The 16,132-nt window shown below is 42.3% G+C and overlaps 1 protein-coding gene across 1 annotated transcript; it reads right to left on the bottom strand.

Annotated features, from left to right (window-relative positions):
- Nucleotides 1–1,325: 1,325 nt before the first annotated feature.
- On the bottom strand, nt 1,326–14,980 carry LOC137908312 (sarcosine dehydrogenase, mitochondrial-like). The gene is made up of 21 exons (XM_068752703.1): nt 14,808–14,980; nt 13,943–14,079; nt 13,105–13,283; nt 12,237–12,416; nt 11,606–11,729; nt 11,307–11,407; nt 9,812–9,916; nt 9,273–9,402; nt 9,010–9,096; nt 8,315–8,405; nt 8,043–8,184; nt 7,172–7,255; nt 6,549–6,662; nt 5,484–5,622; nt 4,954–5,067; nt 4,257–4,404; nt 3,714–3,807; nt 3,451–3,613; nt 3,121–3,289; nt 2,622–2,757; nt 1,326–1,699 (listed from the first exon to the last, which is right to left on the bottom strand). Exons 1-21 carry the CDS (start codon nt 14,978–14,980, stop codon nt 1,571–1,573), a joined length of 2,739 nt encoding a protein of 912 aa, XP_068608804.1. The 3' UTR covers nt 1,326–1,570.
- Nucleotides 14,981–16,132: the final 1,152 nt, after the last annotated feature.

Genomic DNA, 16,132 nt, shown 5'->3' with positions numbered 1-16,132 from the left:
GCATTGAAACACACGAGGACGCGTAATTGCTTTAGAAGAAAATTAATCACTTGGAAGTGTAAAAAACAAACAAAAACAAAAACATGCACATACAATGACGCAGTCTGGATGCACTTTGTGCAAACACACAACGGAAAGGTCACAAAACGTGCCTTTTCCATTATAACGCAACTCCGTTGCGTGTAATAACAATAATATCAGCTCATGTATCCGTGCGTTTTTTGATATTCACAAATGAAGAACAAACAAATACAACACAAACATAAATTGCACAGCAACACGCACCAGTTTGCCCGTGAACACGCACACATTCATCAGCTGCCTACCTAACTGGGTGGCAACGCGTCCATGCGTTTGCGCAGCGTGTCACAAAGACTGGAGAAAGGACAGACAGTCTCTGAAGTGTCTGCTGCAGGACCTCCTCGGGTTGTCACTCCCTCCCGCGACGCGTCGACCACTCAGGGTTCGGCTTTTGAACACTTGACTGGCGTCGATGTTCAGCTGTTTCTTCTCTAGATGTTGCGATGACTTCTGCGGCCACGCGGTTCAAAGGCGACGCTTCACCTGGTGCATCAAGTCAGCGCATGTAGTTTGGGTGCTGAATGTGTTCGAGTCATCTGAGGATTCAAATAAAGCATTTCCTCCTAAGATGATTCTGAAATCCATCCATCCATGGCTGATGAGTATAATATAATATAATCCTGTAACATTTTGTTACAAAGGTCACACTGTCCTAACTTCAGATCTCACATTTCACTGCATCCTCCTCCTATCGGAAACTACTAGGTCTTCTTTTTTTTTTTAATGTTCTTTTAGTTTGTCAAACACAAAACACCCCAGCACCTGACATTTGCCATTAGAGTTCCTATAGTGGTACTTATCACCGAGACGCTTGAGAAATGTATGAGCAGAGTTCCCGGAGTCATTTATTGACTCACTTATATTGTGTGCACGTTATTGTCCCCCCCCCCCCCGAAAAAGCTGATAGATATAAGACAACACATGCATCTGCATTTTCCATGATTTTGCAAAAGTTACATAAATTAGAGCACTTAGCATACATACTTTTTTAGAATTTCAACTTTTTTTTTATTACATAGCTATATGACCTCATAGGAAAAATTAGAAATAAAGCACAATCTTATATTATATCATGATACTGTAGATTCATAAGTACAAATATAGAATTCATGGCTTAAATCTTATATGAGAATATGTCTCATAAAAATGGTACCAGTCATAATGTTGTCAACTTAAATTACACACAGGCATTATTGACTTATTTAACAATGCATTTTTTTTAAGCCTTCATTCAGTCATCATGATAAAAGACTTCGATGGAAATATGAAATAGCTGACAGAATTAAGGCTAATCGAGGGTAGGCACAACAACATGGTGGATAGAAACAACACGATTGCGACTGATATCTTCATACATCATATGAAACAATCCAAACAAAGTACATCATGTATATTGTAATCAAACTACAAATAAGTTACGAGTTCTATGTTCAGCATTTGAGATGCCAAGCCCCATCGCTCAAAGACAGAAATAAGTCAGACTCATTCTTCATCCATAGATTCCTTTGACACGTTTATTCTCAGGATCGAATGGAGATTTGAGGTGGGCTTTGGCCTTGTATGTCACTCCCATCCTCTCCAGGGTAAACTCGCCACTCTTTATGAAGTCAGGACTCACCTGAAGACGAGAGAAAGAAAGAGAAAGTTCGCTTAGCGACCTTTTCAAATCACGATGCCCCTCGTGCCCCACTTTTGGCAAAATTGCAGAACATTTATGACATTACAATTAATCAAATATGTACTTTTGTTTATATGATAAAGAACTGAATATCCCCTCATTATTTCAGTCGCTACTTTGTTACAAAAAGTCAAGTTAATTTTTATAACACGAGACAAGGCATGGCTCTTCATCTCCCACTCAGCAAAATATCTCAAGTGCAATTTTCATTTTGTTATCGAGGAGCAAAATCATGGAATGAGTTTGGAGATTATGTGAAAACTTCAAATACAAAGAGTAAATAGTATCTTAAAGAATTCTTGCTCTCTAAATATATACCACAATCATAAACTAATGCAATGGTAATGTATGAAGTTCAATGCTCAATCATAAATTCAATATGTTCATTAATGTGATTGTTAGCAGATTAATGAATAGTGTAAAGGTTTGGCCTTAAGATAAGCCCTTTCGGGTTTCTGTCACACTCCCTCCACGTTTTCTTGCTTTATTTTTGCTATGAATGTCTGGATTTGTTTTGTGAAAAATGAATAAATACAAATATATATAAATACAGAAATTAGAAATGTAATAAAACCAGATGAAGCATTAGAAGAAACTGAAAAAAGAATTTGAGATCAGCTCGCAAAATGTAACAAAATAAAAATATGAAGCCCATCTATTATTGACTTTTCAAGCTGGAAAACCATATTAATATTTATAAGATAATGTATCTGCTCACGTTTCCTTTTCAATTGGTTATACCAGTTTCGTTGCACATGTCTAACCGGAATAACTGGAAGCAAGTCGGATTACCATCGCAGGGCTGGAAAATCAGAGGATAATGACGGGGGTGCAGGGAGCAATGTGTGTTTAGATCATTTACCACGCCTCCATCGGGGTTACGCACATATCCATAACCAATGGTTTTGTTGATATAGAAGCCGTATTCAGAACGTCGCAGGTGACCAACAGGAACGCCATTACGGAAAATGGCCTCAAGACCAAACATTGGCACTTTGCTGGTAGAGAGTGAGAGAGAGAGAGAAGCATTTAATTGCATGCAAAGATCACAAATGAACCCAGAGGATACATTTCAGAAATAATAACTGATTTTGAATGCACATTAAATGAATGAACTTTTGAATGCACATTAAAAACCCGAGTAAATAAGAATATTGCCACTCTTCAGATTCCCTTTAAAAATCATTTTTCACTACACAAATAAAAATATATGATTTGTATAAAACACAAGAAGACACAAGACATGCTCTGGAAAAACAGAACATCCTTACATGTTTTCAGTGTTTTCTGTTTTCCTAAAAAGATATTTGACCAACTGATTAATTCCTTTCTGAACATCAGATCTCAGGCTTTTTACTGACTCGTCTATGGTGAAGCAGACGATCCGCCTCATAAGCCCCGCCTCCTTTTGTTTCTCCAGCTTATCGCGGCCCTGGAATGCAATTGAACTTCTGAGTTTGCAGGTGAACGCTAGCCCCGCCTCTAGGGGTGTGTCATCTGGGCGAAGGTCAGCGTGCCAATGCCGGTACCCTGATAATGATAAAGAGATGAAGTTAAAATAATTAAGGCATTTACTGTGAACACTGTTGAAAGAAAGGTGGAAGAGCATCTATTAAACTTATTGGTGACTCATCCTCTACATGTACTTGTCCTGTTAGGGTTAGCTCTTTATTACCACTTATAAAAGTTACCTTTCTCTATGCTGAGAGAGTCAATGGCCCGGTAGCCTGAGTTGATGATGCCGTGCTTTGCACCAGCAGCCATGACAGCGTGGTAAACTGGGAGGCAAGAGTCTTTGGGAATGTGCAGCTCCCAGCCAAGCTCTCCAACAAATGACAGACGCATAGCTCGTACCTGGATCAGATGTAGAGGCGATCAATGTGCAATCTGCAGCTCATGCTTTGAATCAATTGCCCTTTATGTTAATTAGCATTGCTGTGATCTGCAATCTCACCTGATGTCCTGCAGCATTGACAACTTTGTGTGTGGAGAACGGGAAAGCGTCGTTGCTCAGGTCAGTGTCTAGAAGCTCCTGAAGGACGTCCCGACTGCAGACAGGAATCAGGAGACAGAAACACCATAAACAGAGGCAGCTGGGCAGGAAATCAATCAATATATAGACTACACATTATGAAGTGATAACAAAGTTCATCTTCTGATAGGAACTAGAGTGCAAAATGCACAACCTTCTGACAGATTTTTGTGTTACATTGTAGAGTTTTGGGGAAAATTCTACAGACAATTGTAAAAAAAATAAAAAAATATATATATATATATTGACAGCAAATTCCCTAATCAATTGGTGTCTGGTGTTGGGGAGGACAATGCACAGGACAGGGTGAAGTAGAGAAGGTAGGTTTGCTGTGGCGACCCCTGACAAGCTGAAAGTACAGTAGTAGATACGATCAATCGGTTACCTTCTTTTACATCTCCTAAAAATATCTCTAAATATAAATCTTGACAATAAACCCCTCCTTTCATTCTTATGAATTCCCACCTCTTGGGTCCCTGGATGCTGATCATCCCCATGTCCTCCGAGTGGTCGCTCAGCTGACAGCGGAAGCCTTGGTCTATAAAAACTGTTTTAATGTGGTTCCAATTGTGCTCAGCTACACCGCCTCCGATAGCCAAGTAGTAGACATCACCTGGAGCAACGGCATAATTGGAAAAGGATTGATATCAGATCTTTAATTTTTAAACAAAAAAGGAGTCATAATGACCTAATTTAACAAACTGGGTAGTTTAATAATCACTGTGAGGGACAGGTGATTATAAATAATCAATATTTGTAATTTTCGCAGTACTCCCCCAAAAAACCCAGAAAACAAATCTAGATGCTGACTTCTTTTTGACAGACGGATCAACTCTAATACGGACTCGGTTCTCTCCACCTTTCAGCACAGAAATTGGTGTTAGCTGAAAAATGATTAAAGTACTAGTACAGTCACCTTTATTCGTATCGCATTTCCTGATGCATATTAATGAGCTTCACAGGCCACATTGCAAAAAGAAAATTCCAGGTCCAATATCTCTACTATTAACTGGTTCTGTGTGTGTACCGACACGCCATTCACCTCCGTTTGACTGAACAGGCGCTGCATAAATAAACAGTGCATAATCAGAGTTGCAGAGGAATATGAAGGTGAAGCCAACAGATGTGCAGCACTAAACTGAGACAACCATGAAACTCTCACCATCAGAAAGTGGCGCCAGCGGCAGGTTGGCAGCCCCCGGCTGCAGCCTGCTCACCGTCAGGTCGGACTCCACCCCTCCGCTCTTATTCAGCATGCAGGTGTACACAGTGGAACCTGGAACACGTGAAAACACAATTAAGCGAATACCATCAAAAACTATTTCTCACTAAATTCACGCAATCTAATCACAAGAAGCACTGCAACATTTTCATCATCCAGCATCCTGTGACGTGCCGATTTAAATGAATCTGTTTATTAATGCAATCTGTCCGACTTTCACTCCGTGGGTCGCGTGTGGGACCTGCTGAAACGAGGCATAAAAGAAAATCCAAGATAAATCTAAAAGGGTGTGTCAAAGAATGTTCTGATCAACACAGGGTTGAGACACTGATTTAGTGGATGAGAATGAGATGAGAACATTAGGAGACAATTTTAAACCAGACACACTGCAGGATGTTGGATTCCTGATTGACTTCGACATGGTGAACTGTGGTATTTACTATGCATGTTCGGGCATGCGTTTGACTGACCGGGCTTTTTGTTGACGTCAGCGGTGAACAGCCAATCAGCTGCCTTCTTGGCATCTGGTCCAGTGAGGTAGAACTTCCCAAAGTAGGACATGTCGAACACAGCAACACTGTGTCTACATGAGAGGCACTCGCTCTTTATCTGCATTAAAAAAAATGCAATATATCATGTTAAAAGCGATATTATATTTTTCAATCACAAATGTATTCCTCTCTTCGCTAAGCATGACAACGTGGATGAATGTGTATCAAACGCCCTCAAGGAAATAACCTTTGGCCCAATCTCTCTTTTCCACGATTGTTATTTCCCCACAAGAAGACATTTTTTTTCAGGGAGTTTATCCTCATATGGCCTTGAGCCATTTGCTCTCTCACATAGTAACAGAACTTTGCATGTAGTTTAATATTTATTTTGCTAGATAACAAACAACTAGAAAAGCACAGCGCGCAGACCTCCACCAAGCACCTCAGTCCCTCTATATTGTGATTTCCACCAAAAATAATGGTCCTACATTTATTTTATCTCTATTTTTAGATTCCTTAACCATGAAAACAAACCTTTAGCGATTGGATTCACATTGATACCATTATTAGTTTAAAAGTTATTCACATAAAGCACACTTTTAGTAATGGCGGCTTCTTCTGGATTTGGATCCAAAGCTTTTGACAACAAATCCGTTTGTCCTCTACTTATTCCACAGTGACTCGGTAAAGGCAGCAGGAACTGAACCTCCTTTGTGGAGGTGATGGAGACATTATTGAAAGGGTCCAAAAACTAAATTGTTTTGTTGTGAACATTTACCCTGATTTCATCTGGACCCGTCTCCTCAGGTATTAAAGATGGAACAAATCCGTTGACATGCTCCGATGTGGAATTGACTCAGCTATAAGTGATCCAGAATCTCTTCTGGATCTTCACCAAAATGTTATTCTCTGTTCCTGCCAACATTCCCTAAAATCTTTACCAAGGTCTGTCTAACTTTTTGAGCTATGTTGCTAACAGACAGACAAATGCTGACAAAAACAGAACCTCCTTGGCGGAGGTAAATTAAACGTTTAGTATCTTACCACATCATGATGCGGCGGGAAATCGAATGTGTATTCTTTGCCAAGCAATTTCTTGTACTTGTAGTTCTCGTTCTTCTTATGGTCATAAGCTCCGTAGTAATCGTAGTCTTTAACCTTTGTAACAATACAGACAGAAGGTGAGTGAAACACAAAGCATGGGCCAGATTACTGTCACTACTGTTTATTAATGGCAAGCCTGAATCAATAATCAGTTAGCTTTGTAAAAAAAAAAAAAGCCCAGCATCATTCATTCATCGTAAAGGCGTGACAAGAGTCTCGTCTCCACCCGCTTATCCGAGGTCACAGGTTATGCTGGAGCCTATCCCAGTTGACTACAGGCGAGAGGCCGGGTACACCCTGGACAAGTCGCCAGATCATCGAAGAAGCCACACACGCACGCACTGTGGACAATTTGAAGCGACCAATTCACCCAAGCCGCATGTTTTTGGAGGTAGCCAGAGAACCCGGAGAAACTCTACACAGAAAGGCCCCAAGTTGGATATTAACCAAGGACCCTCTTGCTGTGAGGCAACAGCGCTAACCACTGCGCCACTGTGCTGCCCCAAAGCACAGCATTGTGCATCTAAATCACTGGTGTCCAGTTTGTGTGTGTCGTGTCTCACCGGTGCAGGTCCCTTTTTGTTGAACCATCCAGGCCTTTCCCAGCCATGTCGTTCCTGGAACACGCACCCCTGCTCGGTCAGCACCTGAGGCAAAAACGCACACAGCCAAACGTGTGGCTGGGTTATCAATCAGTTTACTTTGGAACAATTCCACCAAAATAAGTAAGTCAGTTTTGCAAAAAAAAAAAAAAAAGATCCGCTATCACAGGTTCAAGACCCCGATCAGGATCATCATGGATACATTCACAAAGCCGCATGCGCTGCAAAGACGCAGCCGACTCAGGGATTTGACTCTCCATTTCTGGGGTAAGAGTCAGTCTGATATTAGGCTTATCAGAACACATGTTGATCCACAGAACATGCACGGGGGGAAAACATGATTCCTTTCTGATAATCTCAGGCATTTTACTGACCCATCTACAAGTGTATCTGCAGGATCAGTTGAAAGCAAAGAATGATTGTAGCATATATGAATCATACAGAAAATTTCATCAAGATTCGTCTAAAATACGGTAGCAACGTCCATCGAGAGCTTGTGACCAGTGAAGGGAAAGGATGCTGAATATCATCGGTGACCAAACTTAAGTGCGTCATTTATTATCCTGCTCGCAGAAAGTGCATGAATAAATGTAAGTGGGGATAAGATACAGAGCTAACCGCTGTCTGCCTGAATCAGCTGCTTGAGCAGAGAAGATGTGAGAGAGATTAGGAAGGAAAGATAAAGACAGAGATGAGATAAAGTCAGGTCGATCCTCGCATCTTCATTACTTCAAGACTAGCCTGATAAACGATGGACGCAGAGGAGGCCATTTCCTTTATATCCTCGAGAAGGGATACAACACGTGAAACACGGATCGAAACGCTCATCTACCTGATGGAAAGGGTCTTTCCTCATGTTTCGACTGGCCAGCGGTTCATCAAAGGGGAACACCACGGAGTAGTTTTTGGCATACGACTCATGGCTCCTCTCTCTGATCCAGCGTTGGTTGTCTGTCAGCGAGTTGTGGAAACGCCTGAGACGGGAGACAGAATGATTTTTCTCATTTTTCCAGTTCCTCCTGCTCGCTGTTCACATGCCAAAATACAAAACCTGCTCCGTGACGTTCCACCGCAGCTTTAACACTTTCTGCACTTTCACTGTACCTGATGTCATATCCATACATATCCCTCTCAGGGCGGCCGTGTATGATCCAATGAGCCAGCTCTCTACCACAGCCCCCCCCAAGCATCATACCTGACAACAAAAAAACACACACGCACAGACGGCATAGAAATCATTAGGAACAACAGCTCAGTGGCATTCCTCTGCTTACAGTACAGTCATCAGCAACTCTGAAGTTGTTGATTTTACTTCACAGTACAGAAAATAAAATAACATGACCTTAAAGGGGGGGAAATTGTGTATTCTTATTATTTTGTTAATAATGGTTACAGTAGCTTTCAGGTGCAATAAGGCCACCTTCTGGCAACACCACTGCATTACGACCAGACACACAAAACGGTAAGTGGGGTTGAGTATCGTGCACGTCATCACTTTCATGTAGGCTGTGGGGGCAAAGGATAGAACCACTAAGAAACGATGCGCTGGTTTAATCTGGCAATAGAATTCCTGAAGTGAAACCTTTAACCTTGTGAAGAATTATCCCTCTTGTACAATTGTACATGTGTTCTGTGTATTTATGTGAAATAGGAAGATTTCATTTTGTTTGTGTGTCAGGAAAGTGTTGTTGGTCAAATCGAATAAGACGCTATCTTGTGATCGAGAAAATTAGTGCTTCATGGAACAACAAATCACTCTTTTATTCTCCACATTTTTCCTCCGATCCTGCAGCTCTCACCAGCGCTGTTAAAGCCACAGCCCAGGAAGAAGCCTCTGACCTCCGGGGCTTCTCCCATTAGCGGCTTATGGTCTGCTGTGAAGGATTCTGAAAACAGACAGGGAGAGACACGTTGTAGAAAACGATCGATCAATAGAAAGATAGAAAACAACTTGCATATCATCTGCTGCAACAAACAACGTGTTCTTCATCCAGGTGTCTTTGCTGAGTGAAATAAGAATGTGTGTGTGTGTGTGTGTGCGTGCGTGCGTGCATGCGTGTACCTGGTCCACAGACAGTGGACTTAATGCCTGTCTGTTCCAGAGAAGGAACTCTGTTGACTGCTCCCTCAATGTGTTGCATGAATACGTCCCAATCCAGGTCAAACAGGCTGAAGGCAAATTTATCAGACACCTGGGAAATAAAAAGAAATACATGGACAGAACAAAACAAAAATACATGCGAGTATTTATATTGTAATACTGGCAAAACAAAGATGTGTCTGGAGAAGTCAAGATGTTAACGATCCTTGTTCCCAGCTTTCACATAATTAACAAAATATCTACACAGCAGTTTTGAGGCAATCGTGCAAACACACCACACACACAACACAAAACCACTGAGGACTAAGGGCAGGTTTCTTCTGTATCAAACTCAAAACCTTCTTCCATGCCCGACCAAAAGATCCGCAAACAGCACCTTTTCCTAATGTTAATGAAATTGAGAAAGTCCTGACTCGACCAATTATTGTGAATCCACTCTAAATTTTAACAAGTTCTTCCTCCCACAAGTATTTGGTGATCCAGGTCGGATTCTAGCTTACCTCATCCCAGAAAATCGGGTTGTGTTCATAACCACCTACGGACAAGGCGTCACCTTGGAGGCGCAGGTACACTGATGCGTCATGGTCCCTGACATTTGGCATATTCTGCACAGAATAAATATTTAGGATGCATTACATCAAATATGTCGTGCTGCAGAAAAGTAATAGTTAATTTAGAATCAAGGTGAGCAAAACGATAACTCTCCTTTTATTTTACTTCATTAACATTCTATGCTTTCTATGTTCATCAAAATCTCTACAGCACCAGCGATAGATTCCATATCATACCATGCCGTGTCAGCTTTTGTTGGGGGGGGGTTGGCTAATACTAGTGATGGTGAGACGAAGCCTCATGAGGCATTGAACCACTCGAGAAAGGGCTCATTTCTCGGAGCTTCATGTGCTCAGACACCCCCTACTGGACAAGCTGTGAGACGGATTGAATGTTTGTGTCTGTAGGGAATGACTATGAATCACAAGAACTGTATGACCAAATAATTTCTGTACATAAATTATCACATATAATACATTTTTTAATGTATTTTGTAATATTAAATTTGGTAATATAATATGGCAGGTTGTGCAATGTTTGTCTGAAAGTGGCATCGGCATAATCAGGCAGAGGACAGGGGACGTGCGGAACTAGGAACAGGGCACAGATGATGCTGGTGGAACTTGGACAATGATGTACAGGACAGGGGACGTCCTGTCACCGGTCCTACTCTCCTAAATATGAACTAAACTCTAACCCTACATCCTAAACCCTCCAAACTCTCCGAACTGACCGCAACTCTCCTTCAGCACCCCACATTTTGAATGGAGCCTGAGGAGTCTCTAAAGCTGTCAAACCGGGCGGCACAATCACGCGGTGCAGCCGGGCAGCGAGGCGTCGGACGTCATCATTTGTGGCTCCTCCCCTAAGCAAAGCAAGCCTCGATACGCGCTTCCCGGAAACGCCCCCTTCATTACCCGACGCACGCTTCGAAGCCTCGGCACATCTCGTCACATCACTAGCTAATACAGATACTCATCGATTTACAACTGATCGACTTTACAACCGCGACTATGACTGTACGTGTGTGACGACGTGCGGTTACGAGACACGTCTCTTGGAAAACGAGCCGGCAAATCGAGTGCATTGACCTTATTATGATTACAAGCATAATATATTTATATTGTATACAGGCAGCCGTCGCCTTACAACAGCTCGACTTTACGACCAACACAATTGTCATCAGAAGATGATCATTTTTGGTGCAAAGCCAACTACAAGGAGAAAGAGCTGCATGACGGAGGCTTGTTCTCTGGGAGTGGTTTCCTAGTTTCGTCATGTGGCTAATGTACAAAATACATGCCGTCGCAGTAACGCTGAAGTAACTCCCCTCAAATTATGTACCGGTAACGCAACATACCTGAACTCGCAAGGTGAGATATGCATGTCAGCTAACCAAATCTAACACAACTCAACACAACCGATCACAATCAGAGCTCCTACCTGGATGCCTTCGATTCGCTCCGTCACCACGTAGGCATGATGCATCGCAACAAGAGGCACCTTTACTCCGGCCATTTGGCCCAGCTTCTCAGCCCACACACCTTTTATGTAACACACAGAGGACGTAGACAAAAGGTTGTGGACTAAACGCCAACGGACACAAACATAACACCTGTATTCTATTAAAACTCTCGTGTTTTTATGATATTTAATACTACTTTCATTGTGTTGGTCTCCGCATCAACACAAAAAATGCTTATAATGTGTCGCATATTTAATTGATCCTGTCGGAATCCCACCTGCACAGTTGACCACGCAAGGTGTGTCAATAGTTCCGTGAGGGGTCTCCACTGCCTTCACCCGCTTCACTCCGAGGTCATCGGTTCTCACTTGGATCCCAGTCACAGGACAGTTCTCGATCACCTGAAGGAACGAGGACGGCACGGGTACCACAATCAGAACGCTTTAAAAAGGACCGTACTGGTTCTTCCTTTGGTTTTCTGCTCTTCAATGTCATTTGTCCAAACAAGCCATTGAAGGGGAGTTCGCACAAGGTTATACCTACGGGTAGTTATTTTCACACCAAAAGTGTTACATCATAAAAAGGTGCAGCTCCTAAAAACTGGTTTGAGCGGTAGAAAGTTGTGACTTCAAAAACTACACACCAAATGTAATGGGCCATGAACTAGAACCTCCAGTGTTCAACTGAGTGGAATTTCGTGTCTAGAAAACAAACACGATAAAGAAAGTATGCAAAATTGAACAGACGCGTGAATCTAAAAATAAAGCTTTTAGTGGAAATATATTGAAAATTAGCAAAAATAATGACTCCAAATGAGCTGAAATACCCGATTCTCTTGAGTTTGACCACAGTTTTTAATGTGTATTATTATAGGATGCGAGGTCCAACAGGAATTTTGCCCACATTACCTTAGCTCCCCTGGCAGAGGCCGCTCTGGTCAGGGTGGTGCAGGTACCTGCTGGGTCCATGGTGCCATCTTTTGGGACATACAGGGTGCCATAGAGATCATCAACATTCATCAGAGGATAAAGGTCCTTAGTCTCCGCAGGCGACAGGACATGGGCCTCGATGCCATACACCTTGCCAAGCTAGACAGAACGGGAGACGTGTGCTTTATCGGCACTATTGACAGGGATTTCCCGAACATTCAATCTGTGGCATCCGAGGCCATTGCAGTAGATGACCTAATGTCAGATGGATTTATTCTCTTGAACTTGAACTCCCTTAACAAATTTATCAGATCGACCCTAATCAACATTATTGGTTAATTGCATTTGATTAACCGATTTGTTGTGAAGGAAGAAGCAATGGAGCTCAAGACAAAAGTGAGACAAAAGATGACGGCTGTATGTTTCGCAGCAGCATTAGAAGGGAGGACAATCCGTACTAACCATCAGATATGCTGCATTTTAGTCTTAGAATTACGTTTTCCTCTATTCTTGAACTGCACACCACTGAAAATTGATTCATTGATTTCATATCAGCACGTGTTTTTTTTTTTTTTTTTTTTACTTTGTGGCATCTCATGCAAGATACCACCAAAGTGAGGGAAGGGACAAAAGGAGGATTTTCATCTATATAAACCAGCACTATGTCACCAGCACGACAAAACAAAAAAATGAGCACCCATTGCATTCTTCTTAGAAACACTACCAAGTAATACGGCTGTCCACCCGAGTAATCAATAACTCTCAAGTCACATAATAAGCCTTTAATTCCTTTATCTAGCAATTCGACCATATTTACATCACAAAAGCCGATAATGTCGACCCATACCGACATGAGGCGCTTGTACTCGTCCAGCCTCTGCTTGTTGGAGGCAATGAAGAGTCCACCGTTTTGGATCCAGCCCGTGTGAAGCCCCGTCTCCTCCTCCAGGTCTTTGCTGATGATGTTCCTGGTGTGGGCCAACAGCTCGACCTCGATATCGCTGGGACGGAGCTGCCACAGCAGACCTAGTGAAAAGGATCGTCACCATAGAAACACATAACTTTAAAAAATAAAATAAAAAATCCATACACAGTATATCCTGGATTTCATGGTTGCTGTGTGACTTTTGGCATTGCATTCAGTTGATGACTGTATATCAGTCTGGTTGTGTACATTTAATATGCCAACGTGCATTACTGCTGTATTTTTGATGACTACTGAAGTCCTTCAAGTTAAAAGAGCAGATCAGGACTATAATAGGCTTTAGAAGATTAGTAAATTAAAGTGAACTTAAATTAGAAAAGGAAGAAGCTAAAATAGAACGTAGATTTAAAATATGAATAGCATTAAATAGGACTGATGCAAACGGATTCTTAAGCCGTTTAATACTATCTATGTTTGTCATCGTGTAGTTTCGTCTGTTTACTTCCTCCGCTTTAGCCGCCATACTTTCAAACTTCTATCAAACATGCTGACATTTCATTTCATTTCAGGTCTGTGCCTCATCCGAGCAGCCTCATGACCGCTCGGGTGAGCCCACGGCCTTCTGCAATACAAATCAGTATGATGTAATTACGCAAAGTTGTATGTGCCAATTCTCTTGTGTTTTTTCAGCTTACCGTGTGCGGTGATGTCAACAGCAACCAGAACAAACACCTGTCCTTCTGAAACACTGGTTCGTTACCTGCAGTGTGCCACGTGGTGCCAGAAGTCAGCCCGTCTCTCTCTAACAGGACTACGTTGGTCATTCCCATTTTGGCCAGGTGGTAGATGGTCTGACAGCCCAGACTGCCTCCACCGATCACCACAGCATCGGCGGACCTGAGGGAGACGGCAGGTAACGTAACATGAGCTGGGAATTTTTCCGTGTCGCGGTGATAATTAATGTAAATGTAAAGACTAAACTTTAATATCATGCACATGTACTAATACACTAAATCTACTCAACATAGCACACACATTTGTTAAAGCTGTGGGTGCAATAATTACTTTCAGCCCTTCATTTTTATTTTGTTTTTTAATCCAGGGTTCTTGGTCTACATGTGTTTCAAGGCTTCGTTGTCTCGTTTTCTAACTTGTCACTGCAAAATTCCTGCAAAGCAGACTTGGCTCATGAGTCATCTTTAGAAACCACCCAGAAACCGATATTGTCTGTTAATAATAACACCGTGGAGGTGAGGAAACTTGCCCTGTTATTACAAAGTAATTACTATGTCATAAGTTGATATTACAGAACATCGGAACATTAACTTTCTGGCCGTATGTGACCATCATTAAAAATAAAAGGGAGGCTACTACTCATGTTGTATGGAAAGGAAAATAAGTATTTTTTATTTTGGGTCACTGATATTGTTCAGGGGGCCAGGCCAAATGTGGAAATGGGCCGGATCCGGCCCGCGGGCCGTAGTTTGGGGACCCCTGCTCTAGAGCATGTTTATTTCCTTTTCTTGCAGAAGCTTTTAAATGAGAAGGGATTGCTTGCCATAGCACAAAATACTATTTCATATATGATGTATCAACAGCACAAAGTAAGAGAGCACTGAGTTAACCTGGGTAAAGGTTTAGTCGGTCCAGAGGAGGCTCCATCCTGCTTTTGGAGCGTCTTCTCGTAGGGGACACTTTTGTCCCTGGTGGGCTCTGAGCTGTAGGACCGGGCAGCTGTCCGGCACAAGGTGGAGAAAGGAGACCGCACGGATCCAAATGTTCTCCCCAAGAAGGCCATGGACCCTGCGAACAATCACAAGCTGTGCGTTCATTAAAACGAATAAAAACATCCGCGTAAAATCCTGCGCAATGCCCGTTTCAGCCACACGATAAAAACCACAGATGTCATCATGAAACAAAAAACGGCCGGTATGTGCGCCAATAATCAATATCGATTAGTTATTAGCGCCTGATATGAAGCAATACGCATCAGGCGAACAGTTCGATTAATGCCACGTCTCAAAAATAAAAACAGCTCCGAGCCCCCTTTAGCGCCGCTGGCACCAACACGCACACGCACACGTATGGAGATAGTTTCCACGCGAACACTCTCACTTTGTTCCGTTCGTTCCAAACTGTGAGCAGGAAAACACGCAGGTGATCGCGCTGAAGGAGAGAAAACGTCCAAACACTTTGCGTGCGTGGCGGTGCGTGACGGTGCGTGACGTAAGCCTCGCTGCGCGTCGTTAAAGCTTCGCGGAGCGTGAACGCCGCAAAATAAAAACACAAAGTTCTGCCTCGTCTCTGCGTCCCACATACGTGATGACGTCAGACAATGGGCGTATAGTTCAAAGTGCATCTTATGGTCATACAGCTGAGCACATATTTGGTAAAGAGGGCAGACTGACCTCATTCTCAGCCAGCATATTTACCCTGGACAAGGATCGTGTGCCCAATAATTACGCGGCCTTTACCATGAAACTGGTCTTTCTGTAGGAGAAATCATAATCAAAAACTTTCTTCATCCAAATAATAATTGTCTTTTTTTAAAGACAAACTTCTCACTTTTCTGTTTTCCAGAAATATTATTTGGCTCTTTCCAACGGTCGGAGGCTGTAAATATTATAGAAACAAGTCATGACACAGGTATAGGGTGTGATCGTTACAGTGCCGGTCTGTGACTAACATTGTAGTGATCTCTGCTTTGTTGGATTATAATAATGAAAACTCAGATTCATCCTAATAATCTAGACAAACTGGAGCCAGGTGACTTTGTGTGGGAGGCGGAGTACATCCCGGACAAGGTACAATCTGCACGGCGTTAGAGTTATATATAATTTGTCTTTACTCAAAGCTACAGAGCCGCTGACAAACAAGGAATGGCTGGTGAAATGTACTGTTTGTGTCTTATTGTTTATCGATGACGGACATTCTCTTGGTTTCTTTGTGT

The sequence above is a fragment of the Brachionichthys hirsutus genome, chromosome 19 (genome assembly GCF_040956055.1).
Source record: "Brachionichthys hirsutus isolate HB-005 chromosome 19, CSIRO-AGI_Bhir_v1, whole genome shotgun sequence".
In the NCBI taxonomy this organism is placed as follows: domain Eukaryota; kingdom Metazoa; phylum Chordata; class Actinopteri; order Lophiiformes; family Brachionichthyidae; genus Brachionichthys; species Brachionichthys hirsutus.
Note: the sequence above shows the minus strand (reverse complement) of the source record. Positions and strands in the feature narration are given on the sequence as shown.

Coding starts and splice junctions, on each gene's coding strand:
- LOC137908312 (XM_068752703.1), bottom strand. CDS start 14,980: ATGGCCTTCTTGGGGAGAACATTTGGATCCGTGCGGTCTCCTTTCTCC. Junction 3,290..3,450: donor CTCTCTCAGCATAGAGAAAG/GTAACTTTTATA, acceptor TATCATTATCAG/GGTACCGGCATTGGCACGCT. Junction 2,758..3,120: donor GTCTGCTTCACCATAGACGA/GTCAGTAAAAAG, acceptor ACTCTCTACCAG/CAAAGTGCCAATGTTTGGTC.